A 22,129-nucleotide genomic window follows, 5' to 3' on the forward strand; every position below is an offset into this window, starting at 1 on the left:
TTTTATGCACTAGTCAGTTGTTGAACTTCTCAGTGTTGTGGAAAATATTTAAATGAATTAAAACTCATACAGAATTTTGTGTGAAGTGATATATGTATGAAGAATATTAAAGATACTTAATATGGAAGAGACTGGAGTAGTCAATGAATGAGTAAACAACAGTAATGTATTTCTTCTAATGTCTTTTAAGCCTCTTTAATATCCAAATGATCCAGATATACTGCCGTGTTTTCCTAAACACAATCAGTTGTGCTGTCATGTACAAACAATAGTAGTTGTTAAACCCAACATTTAAAAACTTTAGCTATCCATTCAAGGGCCAAAAGCTACACCCTACGGGCACAAATAGCAAATAATTTCTTCCTGTAGTAATATTGTAAGTACTTACAAATAATAAATATGTCTAGAAATTGGAATCCAGTTGGGAAAACAATGAAGATGCATTTGCTGGTTAGTCCATTTGAAATCAATAGTGCTGTTAGTTCACTAAAGTGATCAGTTTCACTGAAAAAATAATGTGCAACCTTGAAAAACTTTATTAATTGACAAAATATTTACTATTTCATAGGTCATCTACTGGCTCATTGGCATTGAAACTATCAGGCTTAGAAATTTTTTTTTCCTGTCTTCACATACTGCTGTGTCATATTTATTCCCATCTCATTGACCTTAAAACTTGGACATGGTGTAGCGTAAATTGTGTTTGATTGTATTTTTGCTCAAGGTAGGGTCACAAGAAACATTTTGTTTGAAGACACTGGAAAGACTGGCTTTCTTAGAGCAGAGAGATAACAAGCAAGATTGATGAACTATATCCTATTCTATCTCAATTTAAGACAGTGAAGTTGAAAAGGTGCAAATTCAGAACTGACAAAAAGGAAATACCTGTAAAGGCAGAGCCTGCAGGACCCACTGAGACAAGTGGCACTGAACCTAGTAAGATTGTACTGTTTAGAAGTACCAAGCACTTCTCAAATATCTGGAATTTTGACTGGTAACAGCACTTTCCCTGAAACCTCAGTCTACACTTTCAGAATTAAAACTGATCTCTACCATCTATGTGGTCAAGAAGACTTTTTTCCCCCACAGCTGCTTTCTGCATGGATCTTCCACCTTATTCTGTAGTGTCAAGGAAGACGTAGATCCTGAGCTGTATTTCCCACTTTGTATGTACATCCCCCGGGTTTGGTTCCACCTGGCATTTTTTATGTTTCTAGTTACCACTGAAACTGTCAGCTCAAACAACCAGAACCTCTTATGAAAACCTAACCAAGCCACAGCACAGTGTAATCAACAGACCTCACAAAACTACAGACAGTAATTGCCTAGAAAATTACACCGCATTGAAAGGTTTGAACATCACAAAATTACGACTGAAAATCAGTTTATGGAAAATCCATGGTTTGTGGTTTAAATGAGAAAGTTAGAAGTTTTCTTAGGGAGAGGCAAGCAATTTTGGAAGTGCCCTTCCACAACACAACATGCTGAAACTGCCACCCTTCCCTCTTCTGGTTCCAAAGCTGACAGGGACATTCAACAGTTTATCGCACCATTTCCTTACTTGGAATGATTTCCTGAAGTTTCATTCTAATCATGTTCCTTTTAAAGGCAAGAGGAAAGGAGCTGGTGTATCAGGTCTCCTAGCAGTATGATCTTTCTCCTTTTAGCATTCCCAGAATTCTGACCAAGAAATGGCAGCCAGATTATTCTGTGTTGAGGGTTTTTTTCTACAAAATGATGCATTCTTGCTCTCTGGAGAGTGCTTCTAATGATCATACCGCAAAAGCTCTCCTAGTGCAGTGATTTTCAAACCTTGGTCTGTAGACCAATGACAGCTCACAGGCTGCATCAATTAGTGAAAAATTGCCCCAAAAAGCAAGTAAATATATAGTCGTCAAAAACCTGTCTGAGTGCAGTTTCGATGGAGGAACACATCTTCATTAGAAAAAGTTCAGGGGTCAATGAGTGAACGAATATCCTAAGCTGGCATTGCCTATCAGTAAACTCACAACCCACTGCAGAAACACAGCCTGAGCAGCTGAGCATGACAGCACCGTGTTATGTCGCTTTTCACTGATCCAGAAACACGTCATGCGAACCAGTGGTTTGATCAAAACGACACAGGCAGTTGCTAGCAAAGACAGGAAAAGAACCAGTCAGCTGACCTCAAGTTGTCTCCTTCTCCTGTTTTAAAAACCAAAATCCAATTTTTTTTTTCTTCCAAGCATTTCTACTTGTAGAAAAGACACAGATCCCTGCTGTGGATCGCAGTGGGACTGAATGCAGTCCTTCATGAATTCCTTAAGTCCCTTCATTTCTTCATGAACCCCCTGCTCTAGTGGAGCGCCTTTCCTCCAGCAGGATTTCCTTTCATCTGCACCAATTTAAATGTTCAGACTTCTAGACACAAGGAAAAAAAGCTTCCAGCATGACTCAATTATAGGAAGTTTGTTTTTCTTTGTCTCGTTAGGTTTCCTTCTGCCTGTGCAATATTTGGTTCACTCAGCTTTAATATGAATATTTTTGTTTAAAGAAATAAAATCTGCAAAAATTTTGGATAAGCCCCCTGGTTTATGTAACCCAGCTTAGATGAGACACTCGGTTAAACTTGAGACACATGAAAGGCATTCTCTCTGCCTCCACGAGGGGCTTTACGCGAGAGCTCGTTTTACACATAGGGAATCAAGTTCTGGTTCTGTTGGCATCTGCGCTGTTTTGCTCTGATGTTAGCACAGGTGTAGCAGGCAACTGGATGTCATATTGGTCAGTTATGTGTGTAAACAAGTCCAGTACAAGAGGCAATTTGTTCACTCAATTTTTGTGCCACCTCCAAAGGAGCAAGGGCAGTATCACACACATTTGCCTGCCGTGTGATTTCCATGTTGCAAGAGGAAAATCCCCAGTCTTTACATGCTGGGACCAAACTGTGCTGCCCCTGCAGCCGGAGGAGTTGAGGACGGTACCAGAAATAAAGCTGATTAAAAACCTCTCCTCTTCATTTTTGCATTTGGAATCAGCTCTGCCACTTCTCATGACTGGTTCTCTCGCCTTTCTGTGCACAGAAGACATTTATACATTGCTTGCCATCACAGTATGTAAGTTGCCGTGACTGAGATATGCCTGCAAAGAAATGGGGTAACAGTTCTTACCTTTCCACCCTCCCCCCGCCCAAGAAAACAACTTCATGACATAAAGGAAAGCAATCTCTCCCTGTAGCCTTGCTGCTTGCTTAAGCCTCATACCATAAGCAGAGTAAGTAAGTTTGATTACTGGTGAGACCTCTACGGATGTAGATCTAACGCATCATTGGAGGAGGTTTTGAGATTCAGCAGCTGTTTATCAACGGCTGATTTGCCACACTTTCTCAAGATCACTGAGACCAGCACAAAACCCGTGAAAACATGTAACCCGTTAGATTTGGTACAGCTTCATTCTGATCTAAACAATATGCCAGGTGTGGTGCACTGGAAAAACAGGCCCTTGGAGCAGGGTAATGTTGAAGCAATGCGCCAACATAGTACCGGGGAGCATTACACAGCTGGTTTTGTCTTTCTGAAGTTAGGTTCCTAACCATAAAACTGTTAAGAAAACACGGCATCTGTCAGTAAGTACAGAAGAGAACATTTTGCAGCAATGGTACCAAAAAATCTTTAGTCTTATTTATACTGGGCCAGGCTGATCTTAAAGTAATTGATGTAAATCAGGAGTAGCAACATGGAATTATTCTGGATTTGCACTGGAATAAATGAGATCACAATCTGGCCTAAACTACTAATGGGAACTATAACCCTAACCACATATGAAGGCAGTTACACCATGGAGTCCTTCATTACGCTTTATGGACACTGACTTCACAGTAAACTGGCTGGCACCCAGATAAAACCAGATGGAGTGAAATTTGGCCCATTAAAAGTTGCCATTAATATACTCCTTACACAGTAAATGTTGTTGGACACAAAATAGAGATGGAAAGATTAGAAGGAAACCACATCATCTCCTACTCAATGCAAGGTTGTTCCCTGTGCTCCATGTTTCAAAGCTTTTGTTCATTTTGCTTTTTAATGACTCCAGTGAAAGAGCTTCCACCACTGACCTTGGAAAGCTGTGTTACGATCCAACCAGACCTCCAGACTCAATTTAAGTCTTCTGAACTGAAAGGCATAATGTAACAGTTTAATCACTTTATGTTTGGAAAATAAAGCTAGGGTGCACAGCCAGTGGTTGGCCTCTAATAAGTCAAATGTTTATGTTAATAGGGAACAGCCATCTATTAATGTTCAACAGCAATATATTGGGAAGAATACAGTCTCCTGACTTGCAGAAATCTCCCAAGAGATGACAATGTGTGTAATATGTTGATCCCAACTGACAGCCTAAGACTCTCGGGCTGTCTTTTATCACTCAGATGTGTTTACTTGCTGATAATTGCTAGGCATTATCAGCCTAGGCATCATCATAGGAACTCAAAGAAAACTTCTGTCCAGTGTGCAGCAGACAAACACTGGACTATATCATCAGCATGGTGGAAAATAATAAGGAGTATATTGCAATGTCCTTTACTCCTAGCTGAGAAATTAGTGGTTTCTGATAATTTTCTATCTGAAAGGGAATAATAGCAGACGATGTTGAGAGGCCACAAAAACATCAGACAACCTGAAAAAATACTACATGAGAGAGATAAACATGAACACACATCATAAGCTGTCAAGAGCAAGCCCCTAAATGGATTAAAAAAGTAATGAGATGCGCTGCAGTAACAATAGACAGGATTGTTGCTTCCCCTCCCCCCTACCCAGAGCAGTATAAACTCATCTGCTTCTGAGACAAAGTAGAGCTCAAACCAAAGTAGGCAAGAAAAATGTCTCATATGGGCAGGCTACAGAGAGAACTTGGCACCTTCTTTTAAAAAAAGCTGGAATTGGACCATGTAGAAACCAAAGGACAGACAAGCCAGTCTAATGCAATGCAATTCCTGTATGCCTGTGTCATTTTGTGAAGGACATTCCTCTTCTTGCGGTTAGCAGAACAGAGCCTATCACCCACAATTAAACTGTGCAGATTCTATCTATCAGTAGCTCATAGTAACTCAAATACCGTAGTTCCTTTCTTTAGTAGATCCAAAACCTGAAAACGACAGACCAAACTCTACCCCCGTCAGATCTGTACACCTACTAAAGTCACACAGACCTCGCAAGACCTGGGCAGAATTTGTGCTTCCTTTCTACACAATGACGTTGACAACAGGTCACATTTGATACAGATCCAGGTTGACTTGACTTTGTAAAAGATGTTTCAAAAGTAGCAGAGCCTAGAACAGCACTCAGATACACTGATTTACACATCACAGCCTCTTTGGCAGTCTACTGGTCAGTTGTTGATGATCACAAATTTCAGATAGAGTCTTAACGACAAGCCCCTTTCAAAGCCAAAGAGACAGTGAGATATAAGTTTTTTACTCAGACTCACAAATCTGATAAGAAAGTGGATTCAGCTAACATAAAGGAATAAGAGTCCACCAAAGCTGCTAGAAACAGTAACTTCTTTTCTTTTAACCTAGAAGCTCTGTTCTTCGTAATGTTTAAAGAATCTTCATTCAATGAGGTGTTTGTTACTTCTGTATTTACATTGTACTGCACGGGCAGCAGCAAATCAAATACAGGCAAAGAAAACCCTGTTTGTAAAACAATAACATTGTTCCCAACTCTTTGCAAATTAATACTGCATGTGCATTCATTTCACTATTTTATTTCCTTGAAAATAGATTGACAAGGGCTAGGTTGAGTTTTCAAAACTTACAACCCACTCAGACTCTTGTAAACATTTTATATTTTTTTGCAAAGCCTCTATTATAAATTATTGTAAACAGTGATTTCCTGTAAGAAATTTATGTAAACTCAAAAAAGAAATGGATACAAGTGAATCACGTTCCCCTTCTTTACCCAACCTGCCCAGTCCCTTGCTGAGATCTGTCTGCACAGCTCTAATTATGAGAAGTCATGTGCCGGGATAAATGATGGCGTTCTCGGAAGTACTCGTGACAAATGGGACACGTTAGCTTCTCCTCTCGTCTCCTCTTGCTCTGGGACTCAGTTGAGGAGTATTCTTTTTTGTGATGTGACCGCATGTGGAAAACTAAATCAGATGTCATGCGAAAGGACAAGTTGCATTTGGCACACCAGTTCTGGGCAGCCACTCCAAAGGACGTGAAGGTGGGGGGAAGAAGAGTCAAGGAAGAGGAGGAGGACGAAGAAGCGGTGGTTGTGTTTCGTAACTGTCCTCCTGCTTGTTTGGGCCACGGTTCTGAGGTATATGGGAAACCATTGCTCCGAGTGATGCTTGTCTGCAGCATCTGAGCATTACACAAATCACTGACAAAGAACTTGGAGTTGAGAAGAGTGCTGCAGCACATGATGTCTGTGGTGGCGATGAAGCCGGACAGCTCCCCCAGGCTCTTTGCTGACTCACTCATGGGATGAGAAGAATTTATTGCAGCTCTTTCTCCTAGACACTTACTGGGTTTGCTGAAAGCACTCTTCTGTTCTCCTCGGGCTCTGGTGGGCCACACAAAGGAGAACGCGCTACCAGAGGAGTTCAGCAACACTTCCTTTGATACCTGCTCTTTACCACGTGAGACTGTGCCATCCTCCTGTTCTGACTCCTTTGGTTTCTCGTTCCTCTGCTTCTCCTTCATCCTCCTGACCTCAGTGAAAGCGCTCTGCTTCTGCTCTAAAGCATCCTTCCTAGCTGACTGCCTCCCTGAACCAAGCTTCCAGAAAGAACCAGCCGATGCATGCTCTCCCCCAACCTCTTCCTTGCCCCCACAGTTATGTTCCTCACTCAGATTATTGGTTTTCTCCAACAACACTGTTTTCCTGCTTCTGTTGTTCTCAGCCTCTTCAGATTTTGCTCTCTTTTCTCCTGTGAGACCATGGGCATCATCTTTACAAGCTGCCATTTTGACCTCTAGATCCTTTGCCAGGCTGTGGAAATTCGTGGTCTGCTCAGCTAAGTTGCTCTTTTCAGTCTTAGGGTCCTGGAAGTTTCTCCATAGCAGGGCGCTCTTCTCTGGGACACATAGGAAGCGGACATGGGAGAGATAGGAATGCTCGCATTTAAAGACTCGGTTACATTCTTGGCATCTCAACTCTGCAGAAACAGACAATAGATGATGAGTTTTGCAAAGTTACAATCATGGGCAGATCCTGACCCTGTCATTGGCACAGACAAAAACCCCAGAAATATTTCTTGTGTCATACAAGATTACACATGGTAAAGCTCACGCCAGTCCAGAATCAGGCCCCTTGCTGCTACAGAAAATGGTTCACCCACATTTGCCTTCATGTGCTACTTGCAGAAAAGCTTTCATTTAGACTCTCCAGCCAAGTTTGTATCATGTAAAGTGGCCAGTACAAAATGGTCTAGATTAAACCATATGGACTTTATGACAATTTGAAGTTTGAACCCAGATTTGGGTCTACTTTTCCTAAGTAGGTCACTGGCTTTATGTTAAATTCTATACACCCAAGTAATAATGTGGTTTAGACCTGAACTCAAAGATTTTGGCATGAGCCTTTATCTTCTGCATAGGATACTCTGGAAGTTTAATACTTTTCACAAATCATCTGATAATAATGCCTGAAGCCCTTAGTCATGCTCATTTGGCAAACTGCTATATGCCTTAAGGCACAGACACCCGTGGCACAGAAAATAACGTTCAAAATGAAACGATGCCAGTGATGAGCAGGAGGAATGGGGAAAATGCATTGGCATGGAACTGTTGCTTTCTGGCCTTCGGATGTGCTACATCTCTGGTTTATTGGGATGATTGATTGCACGTGAACAGACAGTACAGAATTCAGTGACCAAGACATGTGTGGCCCATCTTAACCTTTGAAAACAGTATCTATGCTATGTTATTTCACAACTCACAGCAGTTTTTAAATGCAAATGATGAATGATGCCAGACAGCACCCGAGAGCTGGGATACATAGGAAAGTTCATACATTGGTTGGGTAGAACTACAAACCCCTAACTTGTAGGCTCAGCACAGCTTAGATGGCGTCCCAAACTACAGAAACTGAACTTTTTATAAGAAAATAAGGCTGCTGATTTGGGTGGAACATTATTCCTGCTAGTTTCAAGTCTTGAGTCTAGATATAGTGTTTCTTGTGTAGATAACAATTTGGCCTGGTAAATTCATAGGGCTGACAGTGTGTGCCTACACGGAAGCTAACAGAACACGCTGAAATCAGTTAAAACAATTTAGTGGGTTCCTGCTATGATTGTGTCTATATTAATTTAACATCAATTTACAGGAACTGTACACTATCAAATTTACTGTACACTACAAATTTACCAACTCACACCTGCACCCAACCTACCCCTTTACTAACCAAACTATATCAGCTGTGTTTAAATCAACCAAAGAGAATGTAGAGAGGGGTTTGTTCCAGTTTAACTAGGTCAAAGTTTGGAGTAAATGACAGCTGGAGACAACCTTGGCATGGACCTGACAGTCATTTGCTTGGTCTCTCCATAACCTTGATTTTTGTTTTTTTCAACAATTGTCAACTCAATTTCTTTTAGAGCAATAAACTTCTGGCAATATCTCCAGATGAAAATCATGCCCTTTTCGTTGCTCCTACTGTGTCCCCGCTAAATGGGCAGACTGTGCTGTATGCAGTACTGTTTGGGTTGTTATGTATTTTTTACAGCTCTGCTTATTTACAAGATTAAAGCCAAACTGTAGCCTATACCTGATTCCTCAATGAGCTACAAAGGCATATTTCCAACCAATATTTTAGGCTTTTAGGATTCCAAGGTAGACGGGTGCATAGACGTCCGTTACACTGCTCAAAAATTTCAACATAAATCCCCAGTGCACCATCCACTCTGGGAAAGTAGCAATGAAAATGGCACTGAGAACTGTAAATTTGTTCTTGTTCTATGCCTCCAGCTCAATTTCCAAAGCAAAAGGCCTTCTTTTTTAGCTGACCAGCTAAGGATTTAGACAGGTTTTATTTCCTCTATTCCAAGATCACCACATACTAAAGAAGTTGCAGACCCACATCAGACCTCGGTGACCCTCGCAGTGAACAATTTAGCACTTACCATTCTGGGGACTCTGAGCTTTTATCTCATTGAAACCCAAGAGGCTGGAAAGCTCCTCATCATACCAAACAAGCAGCTCCTCATTTTTGTTGATTTTCCTAGTAGAGCGATAATATAACTGACTGTTTTCTAAGTAAGCTTCCAAGTTCTGCTCCTTGCTATTGGCAGCTGCTTGTACAAGTCTCATCCAAGGCAGTCCTGTGGGACTGTGCACAGACGTAACATCTACCTGTGAGACAGAACACAAAAAAAGGGAAATTTCAGGTCTTGGGGCCCAAAATAGATTTCCATCAAATTCAAGAACAAAGCCTGTTTTCTACCTCACACAGAGCCAGTATGCCAAAGCTGTGAGCCAGTGTCACCAAGTCCAAAGTCATCCCAGGGAGAAGGCTTCCCCGGCGTGAGTGCTGAGAGCTCTGGGAATACCGCTGTGTGGGAGGGAGAAGGAGACACCGCTGTTCACATGCAGCCTCTCGTGGCAATGCCAGGGGCGGTGCATTGGCCAATCTCCAGCCCACTCACGGCAAGGATGATGTCCTCTGTCTGATGCAGGTTGTACCATGGGACTATGTCAGATCTGGATCACAGAGGTACAGAAGGTGTGCTCCTCTGTGAGTAGCGGTCTCACTCCCATGGGAAAATGGGCTATGAGTCAGGAGTGCTGTGGCCTGTGGGGTATGAGATGTGCAGACCCCTGGATCAGTGCAGTCTGAGCCCAGAAATAAACACACGTTCCGGGCAGTCGCATGTGGGGTTTTTCACTGACATAAGAGGATACGGATCGGGAGGTGTAAAAATAATCTTGGGTTTCGGATTCAACACCCCAACATCTGCATATGTAACTGTTCGGTTAGATGACATAAAAATCAGATTTTAATAAATACAACTAAGAAGCACTCATATGATCTCTTTCCTTTGTCAGAAATAAAATGATACATTCCTATTCCTGCCTTTGATAAATCGATAAAATTCATTTCCAGGTATCTAAACAGATAAAAACTCATCAGATTAATATTTTTCATTAAATTATTTCTGAGAGTAGCGAGGGATTGGTTTACCTTCAGTATGTGTACATTCAGAAATACCAAACAGACTAAGTTAAAAAATGTTGCTTAGGTTGCAAGGTCAGGCACTCAGAAGTTAGAAAAATAATATTAAGTCTACCGCTCAAATTAAATTTCCCTTCTGTGTGTATATTACAGCATAGTCCTCAGTCACATCTACTCCTTTCTCCACAGGACTCCTGAGTCATTTAGTCACAGGTTGACCATGCTCTGGAAATAATATAACTATAAAACATTTGGCTTTGTCTGCTTCATTCAGTGTGTGGCTCCCATCTTAATTACTTTATTGCATTTGCTTTGAATAGGGAACAATTTATTTATTTATAGGTTTTTCCTTGGTGTTTACCACAGCAGATCTATGTCCTCTGCAGCATTTGAAAGATGGGGAAGATTTTCATAGCTTGGAGGCTGAAACACAGGGCTATCAAGGGCAACATTTACAAGCATAAAAAGCCTCAACAAATTTTTGAAGTACTAAGTCATTGTTTAGAAAGGAAGAAGTTTGGAAATGAAAAATATCTAATGACAAGCGTGATCTAAATCTCACCCCAAGCAATGTACGGCTCTTTGTTTTCCACTAATTGCAGGGCAGCCATTCACTTCTGTTTGGTACCAGAAACAGTATTTCGGCTATTTCTTTCTCTGTTTTTAACTCTCTCTGACTGTTACCTACCATGAAAAGCACGATCACATTAGTAGCTTGAATACAAGAAAGAAACATTAAGGGGCCATTAGGATAAGAGTTAATTAGTATAAAGGAGAAAATAAATTAGCATGCCCTGTAACTGGTTCTCTCTAAACGCCATGGTAATTAACAATGATTGAGAAATACAAAAGTCTGACAGCGACACAAGCACACCCACCCACACACAGTGGTTGTAACTAATAGCTATGACAGAGGCTGTCATTTATTAGTTTCTGTGTTTCAGAAATACTGAGCATCCACCCGGCGCTCTAAGCAAAGTCAAAGGGAACACAGCTCCTCCAGGAACCAGGACTCCAGGGAAAGAGCTGAGGGAGCTTAAAGAAGGTGGGGAGCAGTAAAGGACAGACCATAAGATCTGGGTGCTGTCAACTAGAAGCACGCACCAGCATTAGTTTTTCCAAACCCTGCAAGTCCACACTCTTCTGGAGATGGCAATCCCCCAGATGAATCCTTTGCGCCCATATATATGAGGTAAAGGCTTCACAGCCCAACTGGCTCAATCACAGCTGGGCTGGGGAGGCAATCTGGCTTCCGTGATAGAGGGTGCAGGAGAAGGGAGAGAATAAGACTCTTCCTTGGAACCCACAAGAAGTTGTAAGGGGCAGAAGTGGGACAGACACCTTTGTAAGGGCCAGTTTGCTTTGCTGGATTGGCTGGAAAGAACCACCTGTGCCAATGGTTGCCAAGGCATTTTCTTTGCCCAAGTGTACAAATTGGCCCAAGGAGCTCAAATTAGGGTCTGCAAGTGGATGACAGAAAATACATAGAGCTCCCTTTTGGACTAAACATAAAAGCCCAAGATGAAGAAACCCTTGTTAGAAATAACATTCCCCGAAGTGTTGCAGGAGTGCTGCTGAGCTATGATGAATATGAACCTCAGCTGCAAAGAATCCACCTTGCCAAGTTATTCCTGTGTGTATTCTGTTTGTCCCGTGGCCAGCATATCAAAATGCATTTCTTGTTTGCACCTCAGTGCTATGATAACAACATAGTATCGTGATTGAATCATTAAGTAATTGTCTACCCACAGAGTTAGGAGCTTAACAATAGTTCCTGATTTCTAGAAGGTTTACTTTTAATTATGAGTAGCTAACAGGCTATGGGACCACCGATTGCATCTGAAACAGCTACTTGCACAGAATTTGATGTATTTACTGCCAGAAGACAGAGATCTGAGCCAACTCAGGCATCCAATTTCATGGCTGCATAACAATTACTTAGCTCAAATGTAGCAAAACACGAAAGCCGTCCCTCTGGAGGGCTCTTCCAATGTAGAAAACCTTTGAGGCTCTTTCTTGAATCTACAGTAATTCCAAAACTCCCAGGAGAAATACAGAAATATTCCATAAATAAAGCCTTGTTTCAGGAGGGATCTTTCTCCAAAGAGCTTGTGGTTCTTCTGGAGTACTAATAACACCGTCCAAGCAAGCAAACTGGTGCCAGAGACTCAAACAAATGGTCAGGAAAACCCTGAAGCCTCTTCTTCTCTTTCTTAATTTGTTTAAAGCAAAAGCGTCAGACAGTATCTCCCAATACTGCAGCTGCATCTTTCATATTACATTTACTCCCTGGGATTTCTCTCCTCCAGAGCATAGAAATCTTACAAGAGCCTGGCTGTCTCCCAGATCCACCCATGCCATAACACGCGGGAAATTTGCTTGCCTCACATTGTAAAACACTACCTCCCTGTTCTTCATCTAGACCAATGGTGACTGAAATGCACTCCCAAGACCCAGAAAGCCAAGGTAAGAGGCCAGCATAAGAAATATGCATTGTTCAAATGAAAAAGTTATGATAAATAGTGGCTAAGGAACAAAAAAAATTGGGAACTAGAGCTGGAGAGTTAACACTCCACCACAGCCGTGGGTTTCTGACTTTCCTTACATGACAGTTCCTTTTGTTTCACAGACATATCTGTGTGGCATCTCTACAGTGATTGAAACGGGCAGCTGTGACACAGACAGACTTATCTAAGGTAACTTTAGGAGGTCCATGTATTAATAGCAATAAGTTATGGCTGCCTGTTCATACAGCCTGTGCCGAGATCACTGCCATTGTGATTTTACTTTTGTGGATAACTGAGCAAACTGGGTTAACGCTCCTCAGATCTGTCAATAAATGCTGCGAATGTACCACCTGCATGGATCAGTGCAATGCCACAGTCTTCCCTCTCTGCTCTCACATGGCTGTCACACCTCCTGACAAGCCTCCTTTGTCCTTTGTAAGGATGAAACCTGAGCATGAAGCTTCTGTGAGATTTCTAAACTATTTGTCCCTCTTTCCTCCTGTTCCTGATCAGTGCTGAAGCAGGTCATCAATCGTCAGCATAGAAGTGGGACTTGGTATTCTTCCTGCAAAGGGAACAGTTTTCACTGAGGTCCCTCCAGCCTACAGCTCATAAATCAGAAACACACTGGCTACTTCTCCCCTTTAAATCAGAAACCCAGTGACTACTTCACCCCTTTGAAGGAGCTGTTGGTTGTGCTGAACAAAAGAAAAACCTACCCCTTGGCAAAGTTACCTTCTCAGGGATGGCCTAACCCTTTTTGATACAACTAACATGAAACGCTCCTTTCTCCTACCTTAAATACGTAGTGGATGTTCCGTCTATCAGAACACTTGAGAGCAATAAAAGCTACAGTGTCCAGCAGGGTGTTCTGGAGCATGCATGGTCCAAAAACAACTTCTTTGGGGATGTCTTGTGTGGTATGAACAGTAGCCAATATGTCCGGAAAATGGTGATGCAAAAGTTTGTTGTCACTTGTCCAAAGGAATTTCGGCAAAGATGTAAGTTCCATCTTAAACCTGTAAAATAAACAAGAAATCGCATTTGGAATAGAGATGGAATGGAAGGGGGCATCACTACTTACAATATAAAGACTTCCAGAAGCTGTAGGTGAATTGTAAGAGCATGCCAGGACATTGTTGGTTACAGAGTTTACAGCTTTATTAATATCCAGTTCAGAAAGAGAAAAATCACTTCGCACTGAACCAAAATCTTAGGTTTGTAAACAAGTGAGTTACTCTTTTCTGGAACAGGAAGACACTCCAAGAGTTCAACTCCTCCTACACTGCTGCTCTCCACAGCCAGGAACAAGAAGCTGTGGGAGCAGCAAGCAAAATTTTCGGTGTGTGGAACTCAGAATATTCTTGTTCAGCACATTCTCAGATATCCTTCTTATTTAATATTAATAGTTGGTAGAAGTGTGAAGAAAGGTAGAGAGGAAGAACAACAAAACAAAAAAGCAAGTACTTTTTGAAACGCAATTTGTAGAAGCTGTGCTTTTTGATTTGGGAATGCAACAGGAGTCTCATTTCTGGTTAAGCCAGTACAAAACCAGGAATAACCCGAGTCCCGAGCCTATCCAATGTGAATGCACAAAATCTGTGGAGACTGACAAAAAGATTATTTTCATCCCATCTCAAAATATATGTGAGATCTTACTTATCTGCTGTTGTTGGGAAAATCGAATCAGATTATGACTCTTTGCACGGTGATACTCTGAGCATAATGTTAGCAGAGACTGGTGTCTTTAGAGGGTGAATTTTCCTGCCCTGAATGTAGAATATTACACTTTTCAAAGCAAAGGCGATTTCTGCAATGTGAGCCACAGTCTGAGAGCTCTGTACGCAGTGAGGAGGCAGGTTTGACTTATTTGCCGTTCTAAGCTTCTGTAGGTTTTTAATAAAGATATTGCCATCTCCAGCTCCCAGCTGGAGGTCATGGAAAAACCCTCATTTATGCCATCAAGAGCTGGATCAGGTCCATTAGGCAGCAAAAATTAAAGAGAACAGCAACAACCCCTGAAGAGGCCTTAGCCTAATAAATACTGAGATAGAAGGGCTGAAGATCCAGTCTAATCTTTCTCACTCTCTGCCGACAGAATTGATTTGTTACTCTCTGACTCGTGACTTAAACTGAAGTGATATAAAGTGCTCAGGAGAGCTGCATTGATTTAACTAAATCAATTTATAAATCAGTACAGTTAATTCAGTATAATTTCTTCCTGGTAGGCAAGGTCAAAGGCCCTACCCTGAAAATTTTAAAATACATGGTTACATATGCAGTAAGTAGTAAACATCTGAAGGATGGAGGCCTAAACCAGGCAACCAAGGCAAAGAGTGGGACGTAGAAGGTAAAAAAAAAGGTGGGATGGCTTTCCAGAGATTAGTTGCTAAGAGAAGGATAGACTGGGTTTTGGCTTTCTGTTAATGATGAGTTTCATTGCCTGATTTCATTATAATAGCCTATAAGTTACTATTGCTGTGAGAACAGAACACCGGGATCTATGTGTACATTTGTACAGTATGTAGAATCCACCTAAATAAATGCAACATATTCATACGTATGTTTGTGTTTCCATTTAAACTATACCCATTTTTTAATAAATGAAAACAGTCAAGCCATATTTATTTTAAACAATACCAAAACTAAAAGTTCCAGACCAATCAGGTTGCCCAGCGAAGCTGTGGATGCCCCATCCCTGGAAGTGCTCGAGGCCAGGCTGGATGGGGCTTTGAGCAACCTGGTCTAGTGGGAGGTGTCCCTGCCCCTGGCAGGGGGTTTGGTACTAGGTGATCTTCAAGGTCCCTTCCAAGCCAAATCATTCTGTGATTCTATGAATCAGAAAATAAATTTGAGATCTAAAATGCTTAAAAGTTTAGAAATACATTATAACCTGAGCCAGTTCCTTTTCTAAAGAATTCACATTCGGGAAATTCCTAATCTCTTCTGACATTATTGTACTTATCCACTTGCCTAGAAGGCAACTGCTCTTACTAAGATTTCCCTCTCTGCAAAACTCATCTGAATTTCTTCATGTAAACTAAGAGAGCTGTGCCTTGGCACACTGCTGTCATTCCAGAAGAAATGGAAATCGAGGGCCCTCAAAGCTGAGTTTTCCATGGGGAGGGATGCTGGATTTGAGCACACAAGCTTCTCCTAGGAAGAGGGGGGGTGTGCTACCTGCGCGCAGTCAGTCTCTTCCTCCAGAATTCTCAGCCCAAGCACAGAAACGAGGGTCTGAAGAAGCTACACTCCCTTCCAGCTAGCTACTGCTGCCTGCTAGTTTTCTGTATTTCAGCAGCTTTTCAAAGAGGTACCATAAACCCAACCCTAACAAGAACCATTTCTCCAAAGGCTGAAAATGTGTGGATACCAAGAAAAAGAGTAGGAATTATGTGTAACAGCACCACCTAGTGATTTCTGCCATAATACACGTCCCAAAGAAAGATTCGCAAAGAGGCAGGACACAGCTTAGCACTCTTGCCCCACTCTGGTTTTCTTCCCTGCAAGACACATCTGCAACCATCAGCTCCCAGAGCCCACCAGCAGCTCACCCCTCCCACCCGGGCAGCTCTTCTGAGCTCCTCGGTGAAAGCATCAACAGTTCCCAGCAAAGCACGTGCTGCTTGCTGCGCTGCCTACTCCCCTGCCCCAAATCCTGAACACAGAAGGGCCTCCACACACCCAAAGGGAATTAATTACCCTCCTGGCCATAGGAGTCCCTGTCTGTAGGGGCTGTCCTGCAGCCTGCCTGCGGGCTAACCCTCCCGCCTGGGGAGAGGAAGGGAAGGCAGCACTTCTCCTTAGAAGCGCTGCCCTATGGCAAAGCTGTCTGGCCATGGGGCAAATAAATCAATATTTATTCTCCAGCGAATAAATCAACATGCGCACATCTTCAGTTCCATTTAAGCCACCTGGATTGATGGGATATGGGAAATGCAGGTTAATAAGGACTATCAGATATTTTCTACCAGATCTTTCCTCTCTCCAAACTCAAGCATCCCTCAAAGCCAATATGCCATTATGGTTTGTTTGTTTCTAAAAGCGGCTTGTGAATTAGTCAAAGATCTGTGATGGAAAAAAAAACCCAAACAAAAACAAACAAACAAACAAAAAAAAACACCCCAAACCTACAGGCCAAATGCCAAAGTCTCAAAGTTCTGCCTTGGCAGCTGTGGTCGCATTCAACTCTTGCACGGAAGGGTCAACTTTGTGAAAAGTTACGGAAAGGATGTACTGTGTGTACACAGCAAATGGGCTTGTTACAGTCAGTCTCGCTCCAGAAGCCTTCAGTGTGGGCAGATCAATCTCTTCAAATAATTTGTCGAATGCACCATCTAGTGTAAAGTCTCAGTATAACACAGTGTCCCATGACAAAGTGACAGCAGGACATCCCCCGAGTCTCGGGTGCTATTAGCCTGTTCATCGGCTCAACTTCTGGGTACCCTGTCAGGCATGAATTATTTCTCTCCATGAGTGGGTCATTCTCTCTGCCACTCTCTGCACAAACCAAAGGTTAAGTGCCTCCAAAGGTACTGGGTTTTATAGGGTTTAGTGAGGGTTATGTCAGGGAGGGAGTGTAGTTCAAATTTACAATGTTCTCTTTTTGAAACAGAGAAGGTAGGCTGGAGATGTGCTGCCAGTACTCAGAGCGCAGAGTGGTGATACTCTGCAACATCTTTAGAAAGAAAAGGATGAATCTGTCATCTCCAGTCTCCAAACAGCATGAGAAAGCTCTTCCCTCTGCACAGATAAGCTTTCCACCTGTGTTACAGAGGCGAGTTCATCATCTGAGGGGGGACAGCGAGCACGCATGACTGTACTGCTTTCAAAAATGAACTGCTACCTCTGGAAAGGGATATGCTGCATCCTGTGGGCTGTCCCACCCACGCCAGCACTAGCTGCAAGGTCTCCACTGCAAAGTGCAGATTCATCCACAGGACAGCACTGGAACAAGTCTTGCCTCCTTCACGGGGGGAGGGGAGGGGGGAAGGGAGGGGTGGTCTCTGGTAGCCGCAGCCCTTATCTTGGAGAACTGAAATACTGACCTCCTTGAAAGTAAAGATCGAGTCTTGAAACATGACTTGAGAGAAGAGAGAGAAATTGATCTGATTTACTCTCTGAACAGTCCAGTGAAGCAAAGAAAACACAACAGAGGAGCTGAAGGGAGACAAAAGGACTGCAGACAACAGGAGTAAGCGGTGAAGGGGAGCCAAGTATCTATACAAGCTTTACAGGCATCACTGAAATATTCTGGCTGGATTGTGCATCTCAGCAGCTGCACCATAAAAGAGGGTACCCACACACACATGCAGACAACCTAGGCAATGTATTTCTACATTGCAGACTTTTAAAAATCACTTTTTAATGGTTGTTGCTGTTAAAGAAACTTATCGGGCTGCGTGGCACTTTTTAAGAAAGTTTATTAACATAGATTTTACGTTTGTCCCGTGAGTCTGAGGATGGTAGTGTCTGGAAAATGCACAGGGAGGGGGACTTTTCAGCAAAGCTCAGGGAAGTTTTGGAGTATCCCAAGCCTAGATCCACCCTGTGCTCTTCCCCTAGCAAGTCCGGTAAAATACTCGTTGACACTTTACAGGAGTAAATCTCAACAGGGTACAGGCATGCGATTGCGCAGGGCCCCGATCAGCTGTGCTCTTTTCAGTCCCACCACCACTCATTGCGAACCCAGAGACAGCCGAGGAACGACTGTGTGCGAGGTCAGGGCCGCCCGCTGTCCGAAGGGCGTCTGCTGGATCCTCCGGGGGGATCAGCAGCTGTGTGAGTACACTACGGCAGCATGCTGTGCAGAAGGGTCGCTGCGCAACAGCCAATGCAACCTCAGAGCTTGATAGCACCGGCAGATAGCTTAGTATCGCTGGAACACAGCAGCACCGCCTGCAGCGCCTCACAGATGACAGAAATGAGCTGGAACAAAATAAGATGAAATGTAGGTGGGCCAGAATATAAATCTGAAATACCTCTCAATTTTGATGGAAGTTTGATTTGGATCTAGACTAACCTCTACATGGTTTTAATTTGGTTATACTCTACAGACAAAACTTCAGCCACAACCAAGAATGATTCTTTTTTGCAAAACTTTCCTTAGTTTTCAGGAACCTCAGACTTGAACCTGAATGGGAATTCTACACCAACCCATGAAGGCAGTACTTGAGCTCTTGTTTAATTTTAAATCCAGTCTCAATGCAAATCTCATGTCTTTGCCAAAGGTCTTCATAGTCTAAGGAAAGTCATACTTATTAAGAACCTACGGACTCACAATGAGACATGGAGAAGGTATACCAGAATGCCTGGCATTTGCCTCAACAGCACGAAGTAGGTAACTTGCTCACATTTTTCTTAGGGAGTGAAGGACAGAGAAAATAATCATAACAGAGAATTCTCCAAGACTTCACCTAACCGATTACTCTTGTCTTTATGTTTTTGATTTCCACGCTTTGGCTACCTCCTTTAAGGAGCAATAATTCTGCTGTACTCCCATATCTTAGAGAGTCGCTAGCTGTCCTGCATCCGGCTAATTCACTCCTTTTCTACTATACAGTAAAGTTTACAGAATTCTGACCCAAGCCTTGTTATGAAGGTCATATCTTCAGCTCTGTATCATGCAGGCAATGATATGCTTGCCTCAAACTGCCAGTGCTGGGAGTGCCATTGCCTCCTAGAGACATGATCCCCCTCATGCACTGTAATCCTGCTGTTCTCACTCGTGTTCTGCATAAGCAGTTACTGTCCCTCTGGGCTCACCCTCCCACATGCCTCTGAAAGGGTGAAATATAATGCATATTTATAGTGCTTTAGTAGCACATTAGAGTCAGATCACCTGTTAGACGATGGGTACTCTCCATATTCTATCTGTCACAGATGCGAATTCTTCATATGGATGAGTTTAGGGACTTGCTGTTTAATGGACTCTTCATCCCCCAGAGAGTATCTGATACACATATACCATGTCTGTGAGTGATGGATTTTGCATCTTGATTTCTGAGAAGCGTGACAGATCTGTCAAACAACAAGTACCTATGGGCAGGCAGCTCCCTATGGATTATGCAATTGTGGATGTTCCCTCAAAAAGCACATGAAATAGATGGTGCTCCCAGCAACTGCTCCCAGCCTGCTTGCTTCCAGAAGCAGCACACAAATTGCTAGTCATCTTTTGCTTTCCTGAGTGCTCATCCAAGCTGGAAGCCTGCAGGTAGCCTTCTCCTCCTCTCTCCCCATTACCTAGCACTTGCATATCATCCCGTTTACTAACTAGGGTTACAGCTTCTGCCTTCCTGAAAAGTTTTACCTCGTGAGAAAAATACATTTCAGGAGAGGGGAAGTGAGAGAAGGGCATAGGAACAGTTCTGCGCTCATTTTCAGATCCATGATTTTCTACTATATGGCCTTCAGATGTCACTGCAAGCTCTTCTAAGAAATATCTGGAAATGCCCAAATGTAGAAAGACCGCTTTGAGCAAGGACTCCCGTCTCCTATTTTCATAGGATTTGGCCCGATTCTCCTTGCCACAGTAACGATGTTGAACTGTGGTGTCACTTGGAGTTTCTTGGTGGTCATAAAAGCACTGGTAGCCTTGCTTTATATTATGAACGACTTTGCAAATGTGAAGGAAACAAATGAATCACATTTGCAAGAGGGGAAACTTTTCAGGCAGAACTTAATTCGTTAGTTCAGCTCTTCACAATCATAAATGGAAGGGGATAATAAAAATTGTTTCTCTTCAATTAATTTGATTTTTTAAAAAATCAGTAGCTTCCTCTATTTCACCTTTACATTCCATTTTAACTGTGGATTAATTTGCATATAGTGAGATCACTTTCAAAGCAATTTCCCTAGTTGGAAAAACCAGCACAGAAGTTACTCATAAAACCTAATGGAAGTATTTGATCCTGGAAAGCATCATCCCACAGCCTCCCCAACCATTTTTACATCCACCCCAGACTTTCTCCAGAGCAGAGACTAACATAAACAGGATAGCTCTGCATCTGCCAGGTCAACATAACTGAAAGAAAAACAAATAAAATTAAATACTGGAACCATCATTTCCTTCACCTTTTAACTTACTCCTCTCTACTCAAAAGCGTGACAGTGTTTTCCCTGAAGCGCATAACCTGTGACTTCGTGCCAATGCACTCCTGTGGCCACTGCCAAAACTGCCTTTGATTTCAATAGGAAAGGAATCCATGATCGGGCGTGCAGTGTCATGCACAATAAACTACAGATATTAACGGAATTGAGCTGATGCAGACAGAGTGCTTCTGTCTGCAGCAGTTATTACTCTCTGTTGTTATAAGGAACTGAGGAATCTTAACACATGAAGGGAATTCAAAGGGAATCAGAGATGGAAAGGTGAGAAAACCCGCTTCTTGAGTTTTACACATTTGCTTTCTTTCTGTGCAAGCTTTTCTTCTCTTTTTTTATTCAAGTTGTGAACTGCAAAGGAGAAGAATCAAAACCAAAACTGAATGAAACTGGCAGGAAATCAAAGAAAAGAATGGAGAACTCTTGTGTTAAAAGATAAAATAAGTAATTCCAGGACCCAAAAAATAAATCCTGAAAGAAACCGCAACCTGTTTCCTAAATCTATTAAGTTACAAGATGAAAAAGTCCTTTCAAAGCATGAAAAGTCTACACAAGCTGGTTTTTTTAGTTCACTGCCGCTGCACGATAGGGCTGCTGTGCTCCAGCTTGGGCACAGGTCTGGGAGATGTTTCCTTTTGAGCATGGAGTCCTTCATACCTTTACTGCTGAAAATCCCACGTACATGAAGAAAATTGTACCAGTGTACATGGAGAGGACAGGCAGCTGTAGCTACGTGCCACCATTCCCAGCCTGTTTGGGATGAACAAAGCTAGCTGTGGGTTTGCTGCCCCTCAGACAGCCATTATATCCCAAGCAGAGTATACAAAAGTCTTGGATTACCTTGGAAAGAAAGGAGTTGCTGTTGATTTTAAAAAAGAAAACAAGTCGTGTGTCGCTTATTTCCAAGTCTCAAGTTTAGCAAACCCATCTTTGAGAAGCAGCCCATAGACGATATTCCTCGAGTTTCTGAGCTCTGACTATGGTCTTTCATCCTCCCATTTTCACTGGTGGCAAATTTGGATCCCAGCCGTGATTCTTCGTAGAAGCAAGAGGACAGCTAATCCAAAGATGGCCCTTTCCTGCCAGTGAGCCACTTCCCACAACAGTGCGTTAGGAACAGCCCAATTAGCACTGATAAGTAACTGGGATCATGACAACAAAACCTGTGGAGACTGGATTTTTTTTGTTGTCCGGGGCTACAACTGGGGCATACTGTGAGTACCTCTCTTCTCGGTTCCTCATGGCCCTTGATGTATGGCTGCTCTGAACACATCCCCTGTACTCCTGGGCCGACTCGGTCCCTGCAGCTTGCCTGAGCTAAGCATCTGGGATTAAGCAGAAGGAAATAAACCAGAAGCA

General features: G+C 42.6%; 1 protein-coding gene across 1 annotated transcript; it reads right to left on the reverse strand.

Moving 5' to 3' along the window:
• Positions 1-5,980: 5,980 nt before the first annotated feature.
• On the reverse strand, positions 5,981-9,298 carry ZNF488 (zinc finger protein 488; the record flags this gene model as incomplete). Its single annotated transcript, XM_082486434.1, has 2 exons — positions 5,981-7,146; positions 9,112-9,298. 2 exons carry the CDS (start codon positions 9,296-9,298, stop codon positions 5,981-5,983), a joined length of 1,353 nt encoding a protein of 450 aa, XP_082342560.1.
• Between the last annotated feature and the right edge of the window lie 12,831 nt (positions 9,299-22,129).

Source organism: Vanellus vanellus (assembly GCF_965231255.1).
Source record: "Vanellus vanellus genome assembly, chromosome: 7".
Taxonomy (NCBI): domain Eukaryota; kingdom Metazoa; phylum Chordata; class Aves; order Charadriiformes; family Charadriidae; genus Vanellus; species Vanellus vanellus.